Source organism: Struthio camelus, chromosome 3 (genome assembly GCF_040807025.1).
Source record: "Struthio camelus isolate bStrCam1 chromosome 3, bStrCam1.hap1, whole genome shotgun sequence".
In the NCBI taxonomy this organism is placed as follows: Eukaryota; Metazoa; Chordata; class Aves; order Struthioniformes; family Struthionidae; genus Struthio; species Struthio camelus.
In genome coordinates, this window is record NC_090944.1 from 111,799,170 (window position 1) to 111,816,822 (window position 17,653).

Here is a 17,653-nt window from a genome sequence, read left to right on the forward strand (position 1 = left end):
ACAGTCCAGAAATCAAGCTCAGCATTCAGCCTCTTAAAACTGTGTCCGAGAAAAGCATGATATGCTCAGTGAAAACACAATCTCCAGAAGAAGAAAGCCAACATACATACACACACACACACACACACAGAGGTTACTATTTGACCAGAATCCCATGCACCCATAAAAGACTGGTACAGGTAAGCACAATCAACAACTGACAAAACTACTAAGAGATACGGTAAATAATTCATCACTTGGGAATTTTCCAGCCAAGCATGGATGTCTCACTGAAAAGTATACTTTAATTCAAGCACAAATGGTTGGAATCAAGTCAACAGGCATGCCCTGTTTTATTAGGCAAAAGAGCAACCAGATCATTACAATCTCATACTACTGTGTTTTGGTCTCAGGGAAGGACTTTGAAAAACCTGTATTCAAACTCTTGAACTTACCTGAAGACTGATGAACAGTAAGAAACTTGCTAGATTTCATTTTTACTTACTCAAGGTAAGTATTTGTTACCCTGCTATAATTAAGAAAGAAGGTGCTATTTAGCCTGCCAAAAATTTATCTTTTAATCTTAACTAAAAAAAAAAAATCACAATTGTATCAACCAATTAAATAACCTACATTACATCAGAAAACTATTGGTTTGGGGTCCTTTTGCAGCCCACAAACGGCCACCATTCTTTAAAACTTTTCTCTGTTGTCAAGCTATATACAGATAGTGTGTCTTGAGAAAAAATAAGGTTCATTTGAATTCATGAAAATGAAACTGATTTTACTAGGACAGCTGAGAACGGAAGGCATACCCCAGCCAAGCAAACATAAAAACCAAATCAAAACAAACCCCAAGACTAAAACAGATAGGTATTAGTAAGAATTAAGTAAAGATAATGAAAAGGTAATATGAACACTGATGGGTAAATTAACAATATTTCTACACAACCTATGTGAAGTATTAAGTTTGAAAAGCAATTATAAATAATCTGAGAAATTAATGCTATCCTTTGTAGCAATCTAAATGTACGTGTGTATCACCTATTAACTCTTGGGACCTTAAGAACGAAAAATAAATTTAATGCACGATCAAATAATTCAGTGGATTTCCCCAGAATGCTAATTATTTGCAGATTTTTATATAAACACCGTAAACAAATACTGTAACACTGACAAACTATTTCACCATAATGATAACTTAAAAGAGTAAGATTTTTCCTGTGCTTTCTCGTGTCTCTCCAAATTACTGAATTTGGTAATGCTCAAATCTCTTTAAAGACGACACCAATTCAGCTCAGTGCAGCCTTCCCTGGGACTGGCATTGCTTACTAGAACCATCTGCATGAATTCTGGATACTTTCACTGCGTGTCGGTAAAAGTACTTAACAAAGAAGGGGTTCAGCATATGAAGTTGGCAGTGCAAGTGTATTACAAGGAGTTCTGGGGATTAAAGTGCCTGGCAAAATTGCATTTGTAATATGCAGGGATTAGGAATGAAGTAGGAAATTCATTGGAGGGATGCTACAAACTGTATACATCAAGGGGGCAGGGAAGGCAGAGAGAAGAGTTTCACTTGTAACTTGACAGATCAAGTATTCCTTTTTCCTGTACCAAGTAGGTGCTAAGGTAATAGCCTATCTTGGAAGCCCAAGCTAGTACATTAGCTGACACTGCACTGCACCACATAAAAAATGCTGTCTTGCTCACAGGATATTTAACATGGAGCTGCACTAAACAATTACACCTTCTCAAACATGTTCCACTCCAGGTGCAGTGTGTCTAGAAGACAGCATTGCCACACCTAATCACCACTACATTACCTGCTTCTACTTCTTTTCCAAATCTGGCATTTTGGTTTCAAAATTTATGCCACTACTTAAAGTTACTAAAATGGCATAATGACACCTAATGTAAACGGGAAGCAAGACTATAGCCTAAGAAATACCAATGCTTATACCAAAATGAATTATATTTCAGGAAAGTTGTATATAATTATACCCCCCCAAAAAAGTATGAGAATAAAGGCTGACAATACATTTCAATAATTCAAAAGCAAACAAATTACATCTAAATTATCCCAAACCAACGTTACAAATCAGAGTTCAGAATTGAGCTTACACACAAAGAAACCATTTTGATAACAGTAAACATCTTAAAACAATAAAGTAGTGACACCTAACGTGTTTGTATAAATGCAATATTACTGTGTTTACAATTATCAATTAGAACAAAAACAAATTCAATTATAGGGTGTGTTTATTTCTTTTGGGGGGGGTTGACGTATTTTCTCTGATATTCTGGTTAAAAAAAGTTAAAAAGAGTAAAGCTATGAGAAGCAGAAAGTTAAAATAAAAAGAATAGAGGTTTTATCAGTTAAAAAGTAAATGGAAATATACCACACAACATAAAATTATTTAATACCCTAAATAACAAACAGAAAAGCAAGTAAGCTCAGGTAGTTTCTTTTCTTGGCTGAAGAGGTCAGTAAAAGTTTAAGATCTGTAGTTGCCAAAACAATTATATCCATCCTCTTAAAATCACTGTTAGCTTTCTCCTCTTGCTTCTTCCAAAGAAACTAAGCTTTTATCTTCTTACTTGTGAGAGATTTTATCTCCATTCTCGACTCTATGCCATTGTACCATTTCTTTTCTCCTGCAATTCTTTGCCATCTGGGTGCCAAAAATCACAGGTAGTGAGAACTAACAAAGGCCCACAGACCAGAACCGCTCAGGCTTTTATCGCCTGAGAAGCCAAGGTGAAGGACACTGTGACTGGGAAGAGTCAGCCTGGCACAAATTGTGCCTGATTAATCCACCGGTCTTCTGCAAGAGGACTGGTTGGTGGGCCAGGGACTGCAGTGTTTACCTCAACTTTAGTGAGACCTTCAACAGAACATCCCATAGTGTCATTTAACTATACTGATTACATATGGATTGCTTAAATACCCAGCAAGAAAACTAGCTGGACCATTAGGCTCGAAGGGCTGTAACAAATGGTACCAAGTCCAACCTGGGCATCTAGCTGGTTACCAGTGGCATCCCTCAGGTGTTGATACTGGGGCCCAATACTGTTCCACATCTTCACTAATGACAACGGAATGGAGCACACTTTCAGTAAGTTTGCGGATGATACCAAACTGGGTTTTGTTCACTCTTAAGCGAAGAGTCCAGCAAAGTGGGCAGAAGACCTGCATGGGTGAGCATGGAACTTCTGGCAAAACTCCAACAGAAGAAGGAAGTCTACAGAATGTGGAAAAGGGGACAGGTCACTTGAGAGGAATAAAGGCACATTATCAGAGTATGTAGGGATATGACCCATTTGGAAGACCCATTTGGAATTAAATCTGGCAAGGGATGTCAAGGATAACAAGAAGGGGTTCTTCAAATACATCAACAGCAACAGGAAGACTAGAGAAAACGTGGGCCCGCTGCTGAATGGGGCGGGTGCCCTGGTAATGAAGGATACAGAGAAGGCAGAGTTGCTGAACGCCTTCTTTGCTTCAGTCTTCACTGCTAAGGCCAGTCCTCAGGAATTCCAGACCCTGGGGACAGGAGAGGAAGGCTGGAGAAAGGAAGACTCTCCCTTGGTTGAGGAGGATCAGGTTAGAGATCTTTTGTCCAAACTTGACATCCACTCGAAATCCATAGGCCCCAAAGGGAGTGCTGAGGGAGCTGACGGATGTTATCGCTAGGCCACTCTCCATCATCTCCGAAAGGTCATGGAGATCAGGAGAGGTGCCTGAGGACTGGAAGAAAGCCAATGTCACGCCAGTCTTCAAAAAGGGTAAGAAGGAGGAGCCAGGAAACTACAGGCCTGTCAGCCTCACCTCCATCCTGGGAAAGGTGATGGAACAGCTCATCCTGGAGGTCATCACTAAGCATGTGGAGGACAAGAAGGTGATCAGGAGTAGTCAGCATGGATTCACCAAAGGGAAATCATGCTTCACCTATCTGATTGATAGCCTTCTCTGACGGAATGACTGGCTGGGTAGATGAGGGCAGAGCAGTGGATGTTGTCTACCTGGACTTCAGCAAGGCTTTGGACACTGTCTCCCATCACATCCTCATAGGTAAGCTCAGGAAGTGTGGGCTAGACGAGTGGACAGTGAGGTGGATTGAGAACTGGCTGGATGGCCGAGCGCAGAGGGTTGTGGTGAATGGCGCAGAGTCAAGTTGGAGGCCTGTGGCTAGTGGTGTCCCCCAGGGGTCAGTCCTGGGTCCAGTCTTGTCCAACTTAATCATCAATGACCTGGAGGAAGGCACAGAGCGCACTCTCAGCAAGTTTGCTGAGGATACTAAACCGGGGGGAGAGGCTAACACACCAGAAGAGGCTGCGCTGCCATTCAGAGGGACCTGGACAGGCTGGAGAGTTGGGCGGAGAGGAACCTCCTGAAGTTCAACAAAGGCAAGTGCAGGGTCCTGCCCCTGGGGAGGAATAACCCCACGCAGCAGTACAGGCTGGGGACCGAGCTGCCGGAAAGCAGCTGCCCAGAGAAGGCCCTGGGGGTGCTGGTGGACAACAAGTTAAGCACGAGGCAGCAATGTGCCCTGGTGGCCAAGAAGGCCAACGGGGTCCTGGGCTGCATTAGGCAGAGTGTTGGCAGCAGGTCGAGGGAGGTGATCCTCCCCTTCTACCCATCCCTGGTGAGGGCACATCTGGAGTGCTGTGTCCAGTTCTGGGCTCCCCAGCACAAGAGAGACATGGCACTCCTGGACAGAGTCCAGCGGAGGGCTACTAAGATGATGAAAGGACTGGAGCATCTCTCCTCTGAAGAAAGGCTGAGAGAGCTGGGCCTGTTCAGCCTGGAGAAGAGAAGACTGAGAAGGGATCTCATCAATGTCTATAAATATCTGAAGGGAGGGTGTCAAGAGGATGGGGCCAGACTCTTCTCCGTGGTGCCCAGCAACTGGGCAAGAGGCAACGGGCACAAACTGAAACACAGGAAGTTCCGTCTGAACACGAGGAAAAACTTCTTTCCTGTGAGGGTGACAGAGTACTGGAACAGGTTGCCAGAGAGGCAGTGGAGTCTCCTTCACTGGAGAGATTTAAAACCCGCCTGGACGCGACCCTGTGCAATGTGCTCTAGAGGACTCTGCTTGAGCAGAGGGGTTGGACTCGATGATCTCCAGAGGTCCCTTCCAACCTTGGCCATTCTGTGATTCTGTGAAGACGAGTATGGGGGGGAATCTTACTGTCTTCAGTTACATATTGAAAAGGCATATAAATAAGATAGACCCAGCCTGTTTTTAGAGGAGTGCACTGATAAGGCAAGAAGCAATGGATAGCCAGTTCCAACCAGGAAAAATCACGATTAGGTGTTGGGGAGGGGGGTGGGGGGGGGGGGAATATCACCATGACAGTAATCAAACACGGGAACAGATACCCAAAGAGGCTGTGGAATCTCCATCTCTGGATATGTTCAAAACTCAACTGTACAAGGTCCCAAACAACCTGATCTAAGGCGGTCCTGCCTTCTGTGGGATTTAAGATGGCCCCTTCAAAATTCTTTCATTATTCCACAATGCGAAAATCGTTTTCTAGAGTGCTATTGTGAGAATAGTAGAATACTGCCTTCTCAACATTTCAGTCCTCTTTTACAGCACAAAATCATTAAGAGAAGTTGTGAAAACTACTAAGAATTACTGTATCTGCACATTAGTAAGTTAACAAGCTATTGAGCTAGTTAAAGAATATTTTGCAATGTATTTTCCTTCTCGTTTTTTTTAAAAACAACCTTAACTGCTTTACAAATTCATTAAACTGCATAAAATTTGTTCCAGAATGCATCTGGTAAAGGTCTTAGTAACATGCGACAGTACAGCGCTACAGCATTCATCTGTCACGAGAAGTAGATGCAAGTCATCATGTTGTATTCGTCTGCTGTAGTGCTACATGTACTATGAATTCAGCATGTGTTTTTCTGGATTCTTTGTGAAGTGTGTACCGGGGAACACCTATTGCATTCGATCCTCAAGTTGTGAGCTCATAAAAAAATGTATAATGCTGCTTCTAAGTAATCTTCTCTCTAAATAAAGAATATCAGATGGTAATACTTTGACATTTAGATATCGATATAAGGTAAGTAAAAGAAACTGAGCAGCATTATCATCTCTGCGCTATAGTTGTGGAAGCTGAGGTGTGACAGTTAAATTACTTTCTCAAAGTCAGAGAAGAAGTTGCTGAATCACGCATAGGAAATTCACAAAAATCCTCCAACTTCCAATTTTTGTGTTGGCAGTAGAAAAGGTAACAAAAGCCACATTTGCCAATCAGAAAGAGAATACACATATGCACACAAAAAGTGTTTCTCCTACTGGAGCGTATAAACATATTTCTTTTTTTCACAGCTTCTAGGCTATGATCTAAAATGGCTGAGGGGTGCTGGATGTACTGAGAAAACTAAAATTCCTTCAGAATACCAACCCAAAAGAGTTATTGTTTTACACTTATTGCACTCCCCCTCTATTTGTCACTGTGCTCCTTCTCACCTTTTGTCTCCATTTTTAGGTATATCTCCCAGAAAATGCAAAAAGTTTGCTTGACTGCTCAACGGGAGATGACATGAATGCTTACATCATTTACAGAATACAATTATCAAAACCTATTTGAGTTTTAGCAAGCCTCTTTCTACTTTATCACTTGGGCAATTTAAATTTATACAAAGAAAAACAACCATAAAAGCACACCAAATTTAAACCCCTTGGTTAAGGCTTTAATACAGTTCAGAATTAAAATTGTGCCTCCAAGGACACGATATTTGAAATGCTTTTGTAATATTTAGCCAAACTCAATCATGACTTCTTTACAATTACTGAAGCAAGTTGAGATAATTTTATTTGTAAATGTCTGCAGCCCCAGACTGCAAACTTGACCACTGAGTCACTGTCTCCTTTCTGCGATTTCCCTGGATAGACAAAATTGTCAACATTCTTCCAGCCAGCAGTAAAAACAAACAAACATAAATAAAAATAAATAAAACAACTCTTCTAAGGCGGGAAGTGACTGACTTTATACCACTTTATCAACTGACGCTATAATAAGCAAGCCAGAGTTCTGTGTGAGAATCCTGTCCGTTTCAGTGCGCAAACATGAAGTATCAGAAGGTGACGGAAGCCATTCAGGGAACTACCTGACACATCTCAGCTGTGATCAATCACATCCCTTCACAAGAAAAAGGTTAAGTATTCAACTAGGTGTGCTTCTGACAGGCAATCCGCCTCAGCAGAATACACAGATGACCGACAGTTACTTTCTCTTACCTGATGTGTGTTGCAGGAAGGGACTCATACTGGCGAGAAAGGAACAGCTCCCTGTGCTTCAACTGATGTTTCTGTTTATCAGTCAAGTCAACTTCAATTGTAGTTTCAGATTCTTCTTCAACTTCTTCTGCAGAAAAGCACAGCGTAGGTCGAAATTAACTCTGTTACATAACACAGTTGCAGCCATTTCATTTGACGTTCCCCCTTCCCCTTAGCAACCTCCCTTAGTATTTTAAACAAAAGATGAGTTTAGCAAGTCAGCAGTTTACATAACCTGACAGAATATTAAGCATTTTAAAATCTGTGCATTCTACTTAAACCCTTTAAAAAAAATTATATTCCTTGTCTACTGTACTATGCTTTGACGTTTTTCAAACAACTGCAAGACCAACCCTGAAAAAAATTACTCATTCTTTTCTCATCTTCTTTCATCTCTCTTCTCTGGCTATGTCTGTTGCTAGGTCTAAAACAGGCCTCTGTTCAAAATAGACCACTTTTGTTTTCTGTTGATGGTACTGGTATTACTAAAACTCTATTACAAGTCCTGGGGAAAGGCATACTTTCCAGGGAACTGAAATTTACTAAAAACAACGTGCTGCCAAATCACAGTCTAAAAAAACCGCAAAACTCTACTGCCTTCAAGTATTATAACCTTATTAGATACTGACAATATTTTCAGATAAAACAGGACTTCAAAATATCAAGACATAAGGTAATCTTTTGTTATAACCACCTGAAAACAGCTAACAAGAAACAGACAGTTACAAAGCAATTTACGCACCCAAACACAATGTCTGGGGCCACTTTAGATAGCCTGAAGTATCCAAGATACCTGATTGCAGCTGGTAGGTATGACACAAACCTGTGGGAACATATGCCCTTCTAAAGTGGCAGCAGGGCACCAAGAATCATACTCCAGAGCCTAAAATGCCTCAGGTATCTAAACAGATCCCTTACTGTAAGAGTTAAAATTTTTAATTATATTTATTGTACTAATCTTATGTGACCCAAGAAAGGGTTGATTTAAAAGCGTGAAGCTGAAATTAAAACTCTTATATGCATCCCTTACAACATTCCAAGCCTAAACATATAAAGTTATGTTCCTGTATTTTGTTTCTAGAAACATAACACACACATGTTTTATTCATGACAATCTGACGTAACTATCTGACATAACACTGCTTATTATGTAAGTAGTAAGCAGGACAAATCATGGTCAGACACAGCTCAGTTCCGCTCTTAACACAATGTAATTTATAATTTATTTTTTTCTTCACCATTATAAAGCAAAACTAACAGTAGTATTAGTATGCAGTCATACTAATAAGAGTTTGCCTTAGGAATAACAAAGCTAGATTTAGGAAGCAAGAACCAGAGAGCACAAAGAAGTCAGAAAACCAAATATCTAACCAACCTGCTTCATAGTGATATAAATAATTCTGTATCTGAACAAACCTGTAAACAGCTACTTTTGAACTAGGTGTTTGCACAGGTCAGACCTTAAGACCTATCAGAAGAAGACTGGTGAAGAATTTCCTGTACTTTTAGAGATTCCACCTCTTCACTTTTTTTGCCTCATATTTGCAATGCATATGAAATTTAATTGCCATTATTCCTGTCAAAAGAGTGAAGCAGAAGGTACCTACAGGAAATCACAAAGTACCACTAAGATAAGCACTTTTTCAGTACTTAGTGAAAGAAAGCCATGGCTCACAGTGAATAAATATTTTCATAGAGAAATACAAGGATGACATATGTAGGCCTCATCATTCCGAGATTAGAGAGAAAAATAAAATTCAATTCCAAGTTGTGCAACTTTAAAATACACTGAAAGTTTTATATACAAGTACAAAGACTAATATCATCAGATTTTGAAACTAACACAAGCCCGCAGGCCTTGGGTGAAGTTTAAGATTATACTGCTTTGTAGTACTTTTCCTGGTCTGTAAAAAACATTTCATTATGTAAAAGAAAAATCCTAGAGAGTAAAAGCAGGGAAGTCCTGTGAGCTTTTAAAGCTCTAGATTTATCTATTATACAATGGCTTTCTAATCAACAATTGCAAATATTTACTTTGCTCCTGAGAGCCAGAATGATCTCATGATGTTTCCACTGGCAGTGGTACAGACTTATCCTCTCCCTTCTGCTCTCTGATGCAAAACCCTTGTAAGAGTTAACTGAGTCAAGCAGACAACGGATACTAGGAAGAAACTGCAGTCCTCACTCATTTTATATATGCGTTATGCTATGATAAAACAAAACGGACCACTCAAAAAAAAAAAAAAAAAGTGAATAACTTTGCTCTTTTCCTCTTCCATTTAATTTACAGGACTCAGTTAGAAAATGATGTTCTACTTAATGACCTTGAGAACAAGAGACAGCAACCGTCCACGCCACCTCGTCTTTGTAGGTAGCACTGTTTACAGTTTTGTGGTTACCTAAGCTTGCTTCTAGGAAGAACTGCTCGTTTCTAAAACAGATATCAAAACTAACTGAGCACAAGTCTCTAGAAGCACAATAAATACCTTTTATATCAATGGAAAAGTAACTAAAAAAAAAAAATCCTGAAGAACAATTACAATGGTTTAAATGTGACTCAAACCACTCTATGGTTAAACATCAGCCAGCAACCAAGTTAATCTCCTCCAGTATATTACTTTACCTTATCTAAGTCATAATAACCAACCTTGTGCTCCCCTCATCCACTGTAACAGAAAGCAAGAATTAGTTTAAACACCACAGGCAATCTTAAAAGGAAAGAGGAACGTTCCTTCCTCTACTGCCACTAACTTGCTGACAGAGATATTTTCAGCTACTGTTTGGCCGAACAAATCGCTGGTTGTTGTTTCCACAAAATCAGGAAAACACAGAATAATTCAGATCGGTAGAGACTTCTGGAGGTCTCTCATACAAACTTCTCCTCAAAGCAGGCTCTGCCACCAGGTCAGAACAGGTTGCTCAGGGCTTTATGCAGTTGAGCCTTGAAAATCTCCAAGGACAGAGACTTACTCTTCTGATAACCTACTCATGATGAAAAAGTTCCCCCTTATATTCAGATTAAACCTCTCCTGTTTCAATTTATGCCTGTTGCCTCTTGTCCTCCCACTACAAAACATTCTGCAAAGCCTGGCTCTATTTTCTCAATAACCTCCCCAGAGGCACTAGGAGGCTGCTGGTTGCTCTCATCTGAAGCCATCTCTTCTCTGAGCTGAATAACCCCATTTCCCTCAGCCTTTCCTCGCTGGGCAAGTGCTCAGTTGCACCAGACGTCTTGGTGACCTCCGCTGAAGTTACTCCACTTTATCAACACATTTCTCCTACTGGGGGGCCTAAAACTGAACACAGTACTCCAGATGTGGTCTAGTAAGTGCTGAGTAACAGCGATCACTTTCCTCCCTCTGCTGGCTATGCTCCTGGGCAAAGGCAGGGCAAAGGAGGCCAGCAGCATTCTGGGCTTTGCCACCAGGGCATGCTGCTGGCTGGCATGTCCAGCTTGCTGCCTGCCATCACCCTGGGGACCTTTCCCCAGAGCTGCTCCCCAGTCTGTGTTGCTGCAGGGGGGTTTCCTTCCCAGGTGCAGGACTTCGCCTTTGTCCTTGCTGAATTTCTTCAGGTTCCTGTTGGCCCCGTACCTCCAGCTTTCTAGGTCTCTCTGACTGATGGCCCTGCCCTTGTGTGTGTTAACTGGTATACCCAATGTGGAGTCATCTACAAACTTGATGAGAATGCACTGTGTTGCCTGTTCCAGGTCATTGACTAAGACAGGTCACAGTATAGAGCCCTCCTCCAGGCAGGGACCCACTAATCACTACCCTCTTAGCCAAACCATGCAACCAGTATTTTCTTCACCCAGTTGTCCAGCCCTCCAGATCAATCCCTTGGCCAAACTCCTGGGTGTGTGCCTCCTCCCCCTCCCCCCCCCCCCCAAATACTAGTCCTACCACAAAGGAAAGGACAAAAATAAGAGACTGGAATTCGGAAGGTAAGAGGGGAAAAATCGGACCACTCCTTTCAACAGGAGCAAGGATTGATGCCGAATTAAATCAGCAGTGTAGCCAAAAACTGTGGTGCACTAAATTTCCTACCTCTTAAATTTAATTGCTTCTAATTTTGAAACTGTATCTCAACTCAGCTGCATCTAGATTATGCAAGCTTAGACAGAGAGATTTAAATCACTATCACAATTTGCAGAGTTACATCAGTTTCATTAAGTTTGTTAAAGTACCTTTAACTTTAATTTAAATTAGTACAAACTTCAGTTCAAAGACGACCACTAGGGCTTACTTTCAAAATAGTTTCTAAACATTTTTCCTTTCCTGTATACCTTTTCCTGTATAACATTTTCTTCTATGCTCAGCTCGAAAACGATATGCATCATACGCATTGCCAACTATTTTAAAACCTAGATAAAAAGCTGAGCATGCCAAACAGAAGCAAGATTACCACAGAGATCAAAGGAAACACTGCTGTGCATCAGTCTCTTTTAAACCTAGCTGGTTGTGGCAGAAGCATAGAATATGCATTTTGCAGTTGGATGCTATAGCAGTAAGTATAATAAATACAAATTTGGGGGAAAAGGGAGTAAACCTCTTCACTGCCAAAACGAGTACTGAAGACAAATGTTAAGTCTAACTGTATGAACTATTCTATTCAGACCGAAAATAAAGAGCTCTCTTAGCTGAACAGTTGGCCAATTCGCTTAGCCTACAGGAGGCTTCTTGCCACACAGTGCGTTGTACTAACTTGGTTGTAATATTTAACCTCCTGGTGCTGTAGTAAAGCAGTTTAATCAACTTTATGAGCCAGACTGCACATAGTTATTTTGAGAAAGCGTTCACTTACACCACGTCTGTCAGTACATGATTGACATGTCTGACATTACAGATTGCTGTCAGAACATGTAAAATCAATTTTATATCTGCTGTTACTGTCAGGTAGGATTAGAAATTTAAAGCATAATTTCTATGGTATTACAGGTCATTTAGATAGTATATTACTATGTAATGTGTGTCTGAGCAATTCTGCAGATAAAATAAAAAGGCTCTTTGGTTGTGCTTACAGTGAACAGGCGTACATCTAACTTCTTCTAGGTAGAGTTGATAGACACACAGCCTCTCAGAGGTTATCCATTTTTCTTACAAGGTTATCTGGGTGACCCTCCCACACCACATCATCATCATTGTGGTAAAGAAGGTGACAAAACAAAGGAATAATTACATTTAACAACCATTAGGAACTAAAACACAAAAACAACTCCCCATTAATGTAGGATTATTTTGAAAATCATGCCAAAAAGATCTTTTTTTTTTTTTTTTTTTTTTTAAGAGTACTTCTAAGTAGTATGTTACAATATAATAGTCATTTACTTCCCAGAATGACAGTCAGTTATAACCAACTTGGTAACTATCTCATGTTTATCATAGGCCTGTGGCAAAAACATTTAATGAAAACTACCTCAGTTTTCACTACTAGGAAACTCTCTCCTCCTAAATATGATGGATGGGTTTTGGATAATTAGTCTTGCAGATTTTCGAGAGCAAGTAGCTTGTGGGTACAAGGCAGGCAAGGATTACCTTTAAAAGTAATATGAATCATAACATGCTATAGTAATAAGTATACCTTAATAAATTGCTTCATGAATAAATACAGCAGTAAACACATTAGGTTTCCGTTCCGTTATCACTGCAAACTAGTTTGTGTCACTACTACAAAACAGGAGGATCTTGCAAAAGCATAAAAACAGTGACAGGCTGGGTATAGTGAAACAGAGATGGCAAATCTGTGCCATACGTCTAAGTTTGATTTTTCAGTTTCCGCTGACTCCCCCTTACTTGGTCTCTATCTCAACTATTCAAATGCAAACTCTTCCAGAAGAGAAAATATGCTGTTACAGGACTCAAAGTGTTTGGTCACGTGCATGCCCATACAATAGGTTGCTGCAATTTATAACGTGTGAAGCTCCAGTCCTGTGCAGTGTTTCTTTAAGCAGTTCATTGGTGCAGGTAGCAAAGAGCACGCTCAAGGTTGAGCAATGGACACAGCTGTGTATGTTACAATGAGCATTTTCAATATCCAACTACTAGTATCAAGCTCATCAGCCGAATCAGAAGCCGATTAGTAATTTTTGTAAGTGTATATACATTTAGAGCTGGAGTAGGAAGGAAAGTGAAAAGCTTTACTTCTGCCTTCAAATCCAGCCTGACAGACCACTCTCAGATACTTCAAGTGTGGGATCCAATGCTGCCATAGCAGAAGTTTTGGAACCTGGTGTCTTGCGCAAGAAATTCAAAGGCTATCCGCAACAATGCCAGGTGGATGGGAGACGGAGCATGCTAAAGAAAATTCATTCCTTCAGAGCAGTAAATACATTGTATCGGCCACTTGTTACCAAGGAATTAGGGCGACACATGTCAACTCTTCAGAATTATCAGATCTGGTTTTGAGAAGGAAGGAGAGATCTGTATATTCCATTTTCATAAGACCAGTGCTATTAGCCACTTTGCCCATCACTCGGATTTTCATTATTTTCCTTCAGACTTCCTACTCATAGTATCTTATTTTAGACAGTCTTTCTTTTAGGAAAGACAACAGGTGTGTCTGATCTAAGTAGCTGACAAGTTGCATAGTTGCCACTCCTTAATAAAATGTATTGCAAATATTGAACTATGCATCATTTAAAGAATGAAGACCCTCAAAAATCTCATGTCTTCTGTAAGAACCCAGAGTCCACAGTTAAGATCTAAACTGGCATTTTCTTTCAGTGTGTGATAATGACAATCAGTGTCTCAGAAAAATCTGTATTGCTTTTCTAACACACAATTCACATCCTCAGTAGCAGGTAAACAGCTTTTCAAAAATTCGTTGGCAGATAAGAAAAGGCACAGATTGCACCAAGGCTTTCGTATCCCTACTCAGGATGGCATACGATTCTGCTTATAGAATACAAATTATTTATCTTCTCCAGTAGAATTTTGTCTGATTTGGGGGCGGGGGAAAAGGGGAGGAGAGGAAGAACGGCAAAAAAAGCAAAGAAAAGGTGAGTTTGTTCTGCACATATGAAGGATCTGTATATCCTGTTCTTCAGTAAACTTAAGTAAGACACATTACAGCACTACGTCCAGGATGTTGAAACGAGAAAAAAATTATCCAAGAAAATGTCTACTCAATGCCAGCATGGTAAGAAAGCTTTTTGGTTTATTGACCTGATGAGATGAGCAAAGCAAAAGGCGTTAAGTTATTCTGATGGTCTGTATAAGACTGTATAGTCAATTTCTTTTTCCATCTTCAGCTGGGCTTAGAAGAAATTTACTTCTTTTCCTGATGCGTGTACATTGATCTTAAGATTCCAATTAATGGGAAACACACACGTGCACTGACAAAATTAAAGTGATATGAATAGAGATCACTTAAAATCATTAAAACCTTTTAAATCACTAATTCAGATGCCAGTGAAAAATTAGTACAGGAATAAACATCACATTGCATAAACTAGTGAAACCTTTAAAATATATAGCATATTTGTCTTAATTAAGGTAAGGGTAATAAAGATCAAGTAAACTAAGGATTACAAATTTTTTCCACTTTTAGTATTTTGTACTGTATTTAATATAGTCAAATACCATTTTTGCTATAGTATCAAGTAAAATATCAACAATCACCATTATTCGCTTCTTACATAAAAAATATTCAGTATTCTGATCCTGCTATTTTTTCCTTTTATGAAAAAAATTTAAAAAAAAGAAAAATGATAGGGAAGAGCATTATGAACGTATACGAAGCTAGATACTCTTTGAAGGATAAAATAAATATAAAAGCTGTCATTATATCAAAGACCTTTTTCTTGTACGATACTTGGCAGAGACCTTGGCCTCTTGGACAGAGTAACACTGTCAGGATTTCACTCATGACAACAGCATCGGTAACGGATCTGGCCTAAGAGAACCCTCACACAGGAAAGGGCCGCAGCACTACGTGGCACAAGCATACGGGTCACTCATCCTGTCAACGTTAACAATTTCTACACTGGTTTAAGTCAAAACAAGGCTGCACTTTTATTACAGGGAACCATAACAAGACATTAGCTTCAGTGCTGCGTATCGCTGCCACAGTCTTTCACGCAAACAAAAACAGACAAATGAAAACTTAAGTCCATCACGTGGCATATCAAAATGGAAAGATTGTTAATTTAGTTGTGCTGTTTCTTGACAGATGCTTAACCTATCACATGAGCAGAAAATACATGTGTTCACATAACCTCTGGATGCACGCATAGGTTATGTTCCATGCATAGTCTAATAACTATGCAATCTCATCTCATTCTATGATAAATCTGCAAGCAAGTTTTGGATTCAGACAGCCAGTGACAGTCACAACGAACTACTTCGCTCCCCAAAATCTTTCAGGAATGTGATAATGCAGAACAGAGTTTTACTGGTAAAACTGAACTTTTTTTACTAGTTAAACCTGTTTTGCTCATGGGTGTGATATGTGCTGCGTCAGTAAAAAAAACATCCGCCAGGATCCTCACAGAAGCACTTGTGTAGTACGTGCAGAATCAAACAGCAGGTTTGCACTACAAAGTTTCCCCTGCACAGACAGAGTTACGAATACTAGCTGAGAGGGAAAAAGCAAACAAACAGACAAATTATGTTTCTAAATAGCACAGCCGTACTCTACTACTTTAGGCCAACCACTCTACTACTCCAGGCCAGCCACACTACTACTCCATGCGGACCAGGGCATGTCAAACTGAATACATACGGGAACAAACCACAGTGGTACTTTACATATGAATCTCATCTGCTATTTCTACTTTTCCATAATATCTCACACCACAAATCAGCTTGGGTAGGAAGCGCTGCATCTATTTTCACACAGTGCTTTACCCAAGCTAAAAAGCTCTGCCTCTGTCACACTGTGTGAAGTTATGGGCATGCAGCTGTATTACCGAGGGCAACTATTACCAACCTCATTCCACCCACTGTATGATATAGACATATTCAAGAATTACTGCTTGGAAGCCTTTAAACCATAAGGCCTCACCCATGCTCTGTGCATTTACCTGCCCTGTATAATAGCAAAAGAGTCTATTTTACTAGAGGGTTTATGTCATTCAGACTCCTAAATGATATAAACTATTGATTCAAGTATATCAGAGAACTCTGTAAAGTTCTCCTTAGAGATGCAGTTTATATCTTCAAAGATAGGGAAAACCTAGCAATGCTTTTGTAGACTAAAACTTATGCCTCAGGTGCTTTGGTATGGTGTGGGTGTATTGGGAAGAGGATGGGAAAAATCACTTAAAATTATGAATGAGGGGAAAAAAGAAGTAGAAATATCTGAGATCATGACATCTAAGAGGCATGAAGCATCCCATTTATCTCAGTGAGATACTAACAGTAATATGATCAGTAATATCAATGTCACTAATTTTTTATAGGTCATACAAGAAAAAGAGAAATAGGATCACTGGTCAGCACAACTAGCTGCATTATCGAAACAAACAAAAAAAATAGTATTTGAGAGATGCCAGTTGCATATTTTCTACATATTGAAAGAAAATCTGAACAAGTAATCTGGCAATATTGACAGACATATTTAAAATTGATTAAGGGGGAAAAAGTCCTGAAGAACATAGGGGAATGTAGAGAAAACACAGTGGCTTAGCAATTTTCTGTGAATGCTGTCTGCCTCAAATATGAGGAATTATTTAACTATTCAACAGAGATCAATAGATGAGGCTACTAATTCTGTTCACGCAAAAATTCAGATGTAGTGACACAAACAAGCTGCACAGAATGGACAAAATACTTCCATATGTGCAAAATCCTACATACTTAAATGAAGACCACATGCTCAAGTAAAAAAAAAAAAAAAAAAAAAAGCATCAATGCAAATTTGCCATTACAGCTAAGACCTCCTAAAATTATGACCTTAGCTAGGAACCCATTCACTCCATTAGGAGATGTTCATTAACATTCACAATCTAGCTAGACATTCTGCACCAACGAAGCTGGCTGAACGGCCACAGCAGTTAATTATTCCACAAGACACTTAGAGCTGACAGTAAACTAGTTAATGAGACAATATACACTACTGGTAACTACTAATTATAAAATGTCATTCACAAAATGAAGACTCCGATATTGTCAGAGGCAAAAAGCTTCTCATTACAGTCTCTTTATTGCTGTTATTATTCAGAGAAAAAAAAAAGGGGGGGGGGGGGAAGAAGCAATATGCAGTTCCTGCATAAACTCTAATGAACAAAACATAATTTTTAAGACTACCCAAAGCACCCTCAAAAAGGGTAACTGTGAGCCTTGAGACAAGTTCGTACTTGCTGACAAGGACATGGTTTTGGATAAGGCTTTCTCTATTTCAGCAAGTTCTGGATTCTCCACCCCCCCTCCCCC

General features: G+C 39.8%; 1 protein-coding gene across 10 annotated transcripts in view; it reads right to left on the reverse strand.

Annotated features, from left to right (window-relative positions):
- MTA3 (metastasis associated 1 family member 3) overlaps nt 1-17,653 on the reverse strand; it is a 159,515-nt gene that overhangs the window by 130,250 nt on the left and 11,612 nt on the right. For all 10 annotated transcript variants that reach the window (XM_068939694.1, XM_068939686.1, XM_068939688.1 and 7 more), the window contains one exon: nt 7,242-7,368. In XM_068939694.1, coding sequence (XP_068795795.1) covers nt 7,242-7,368 — 127 coding nt within the window. The remainder of the gene's footprint in view (nt 1-7,241; nt 7,369-17,653) is intronic.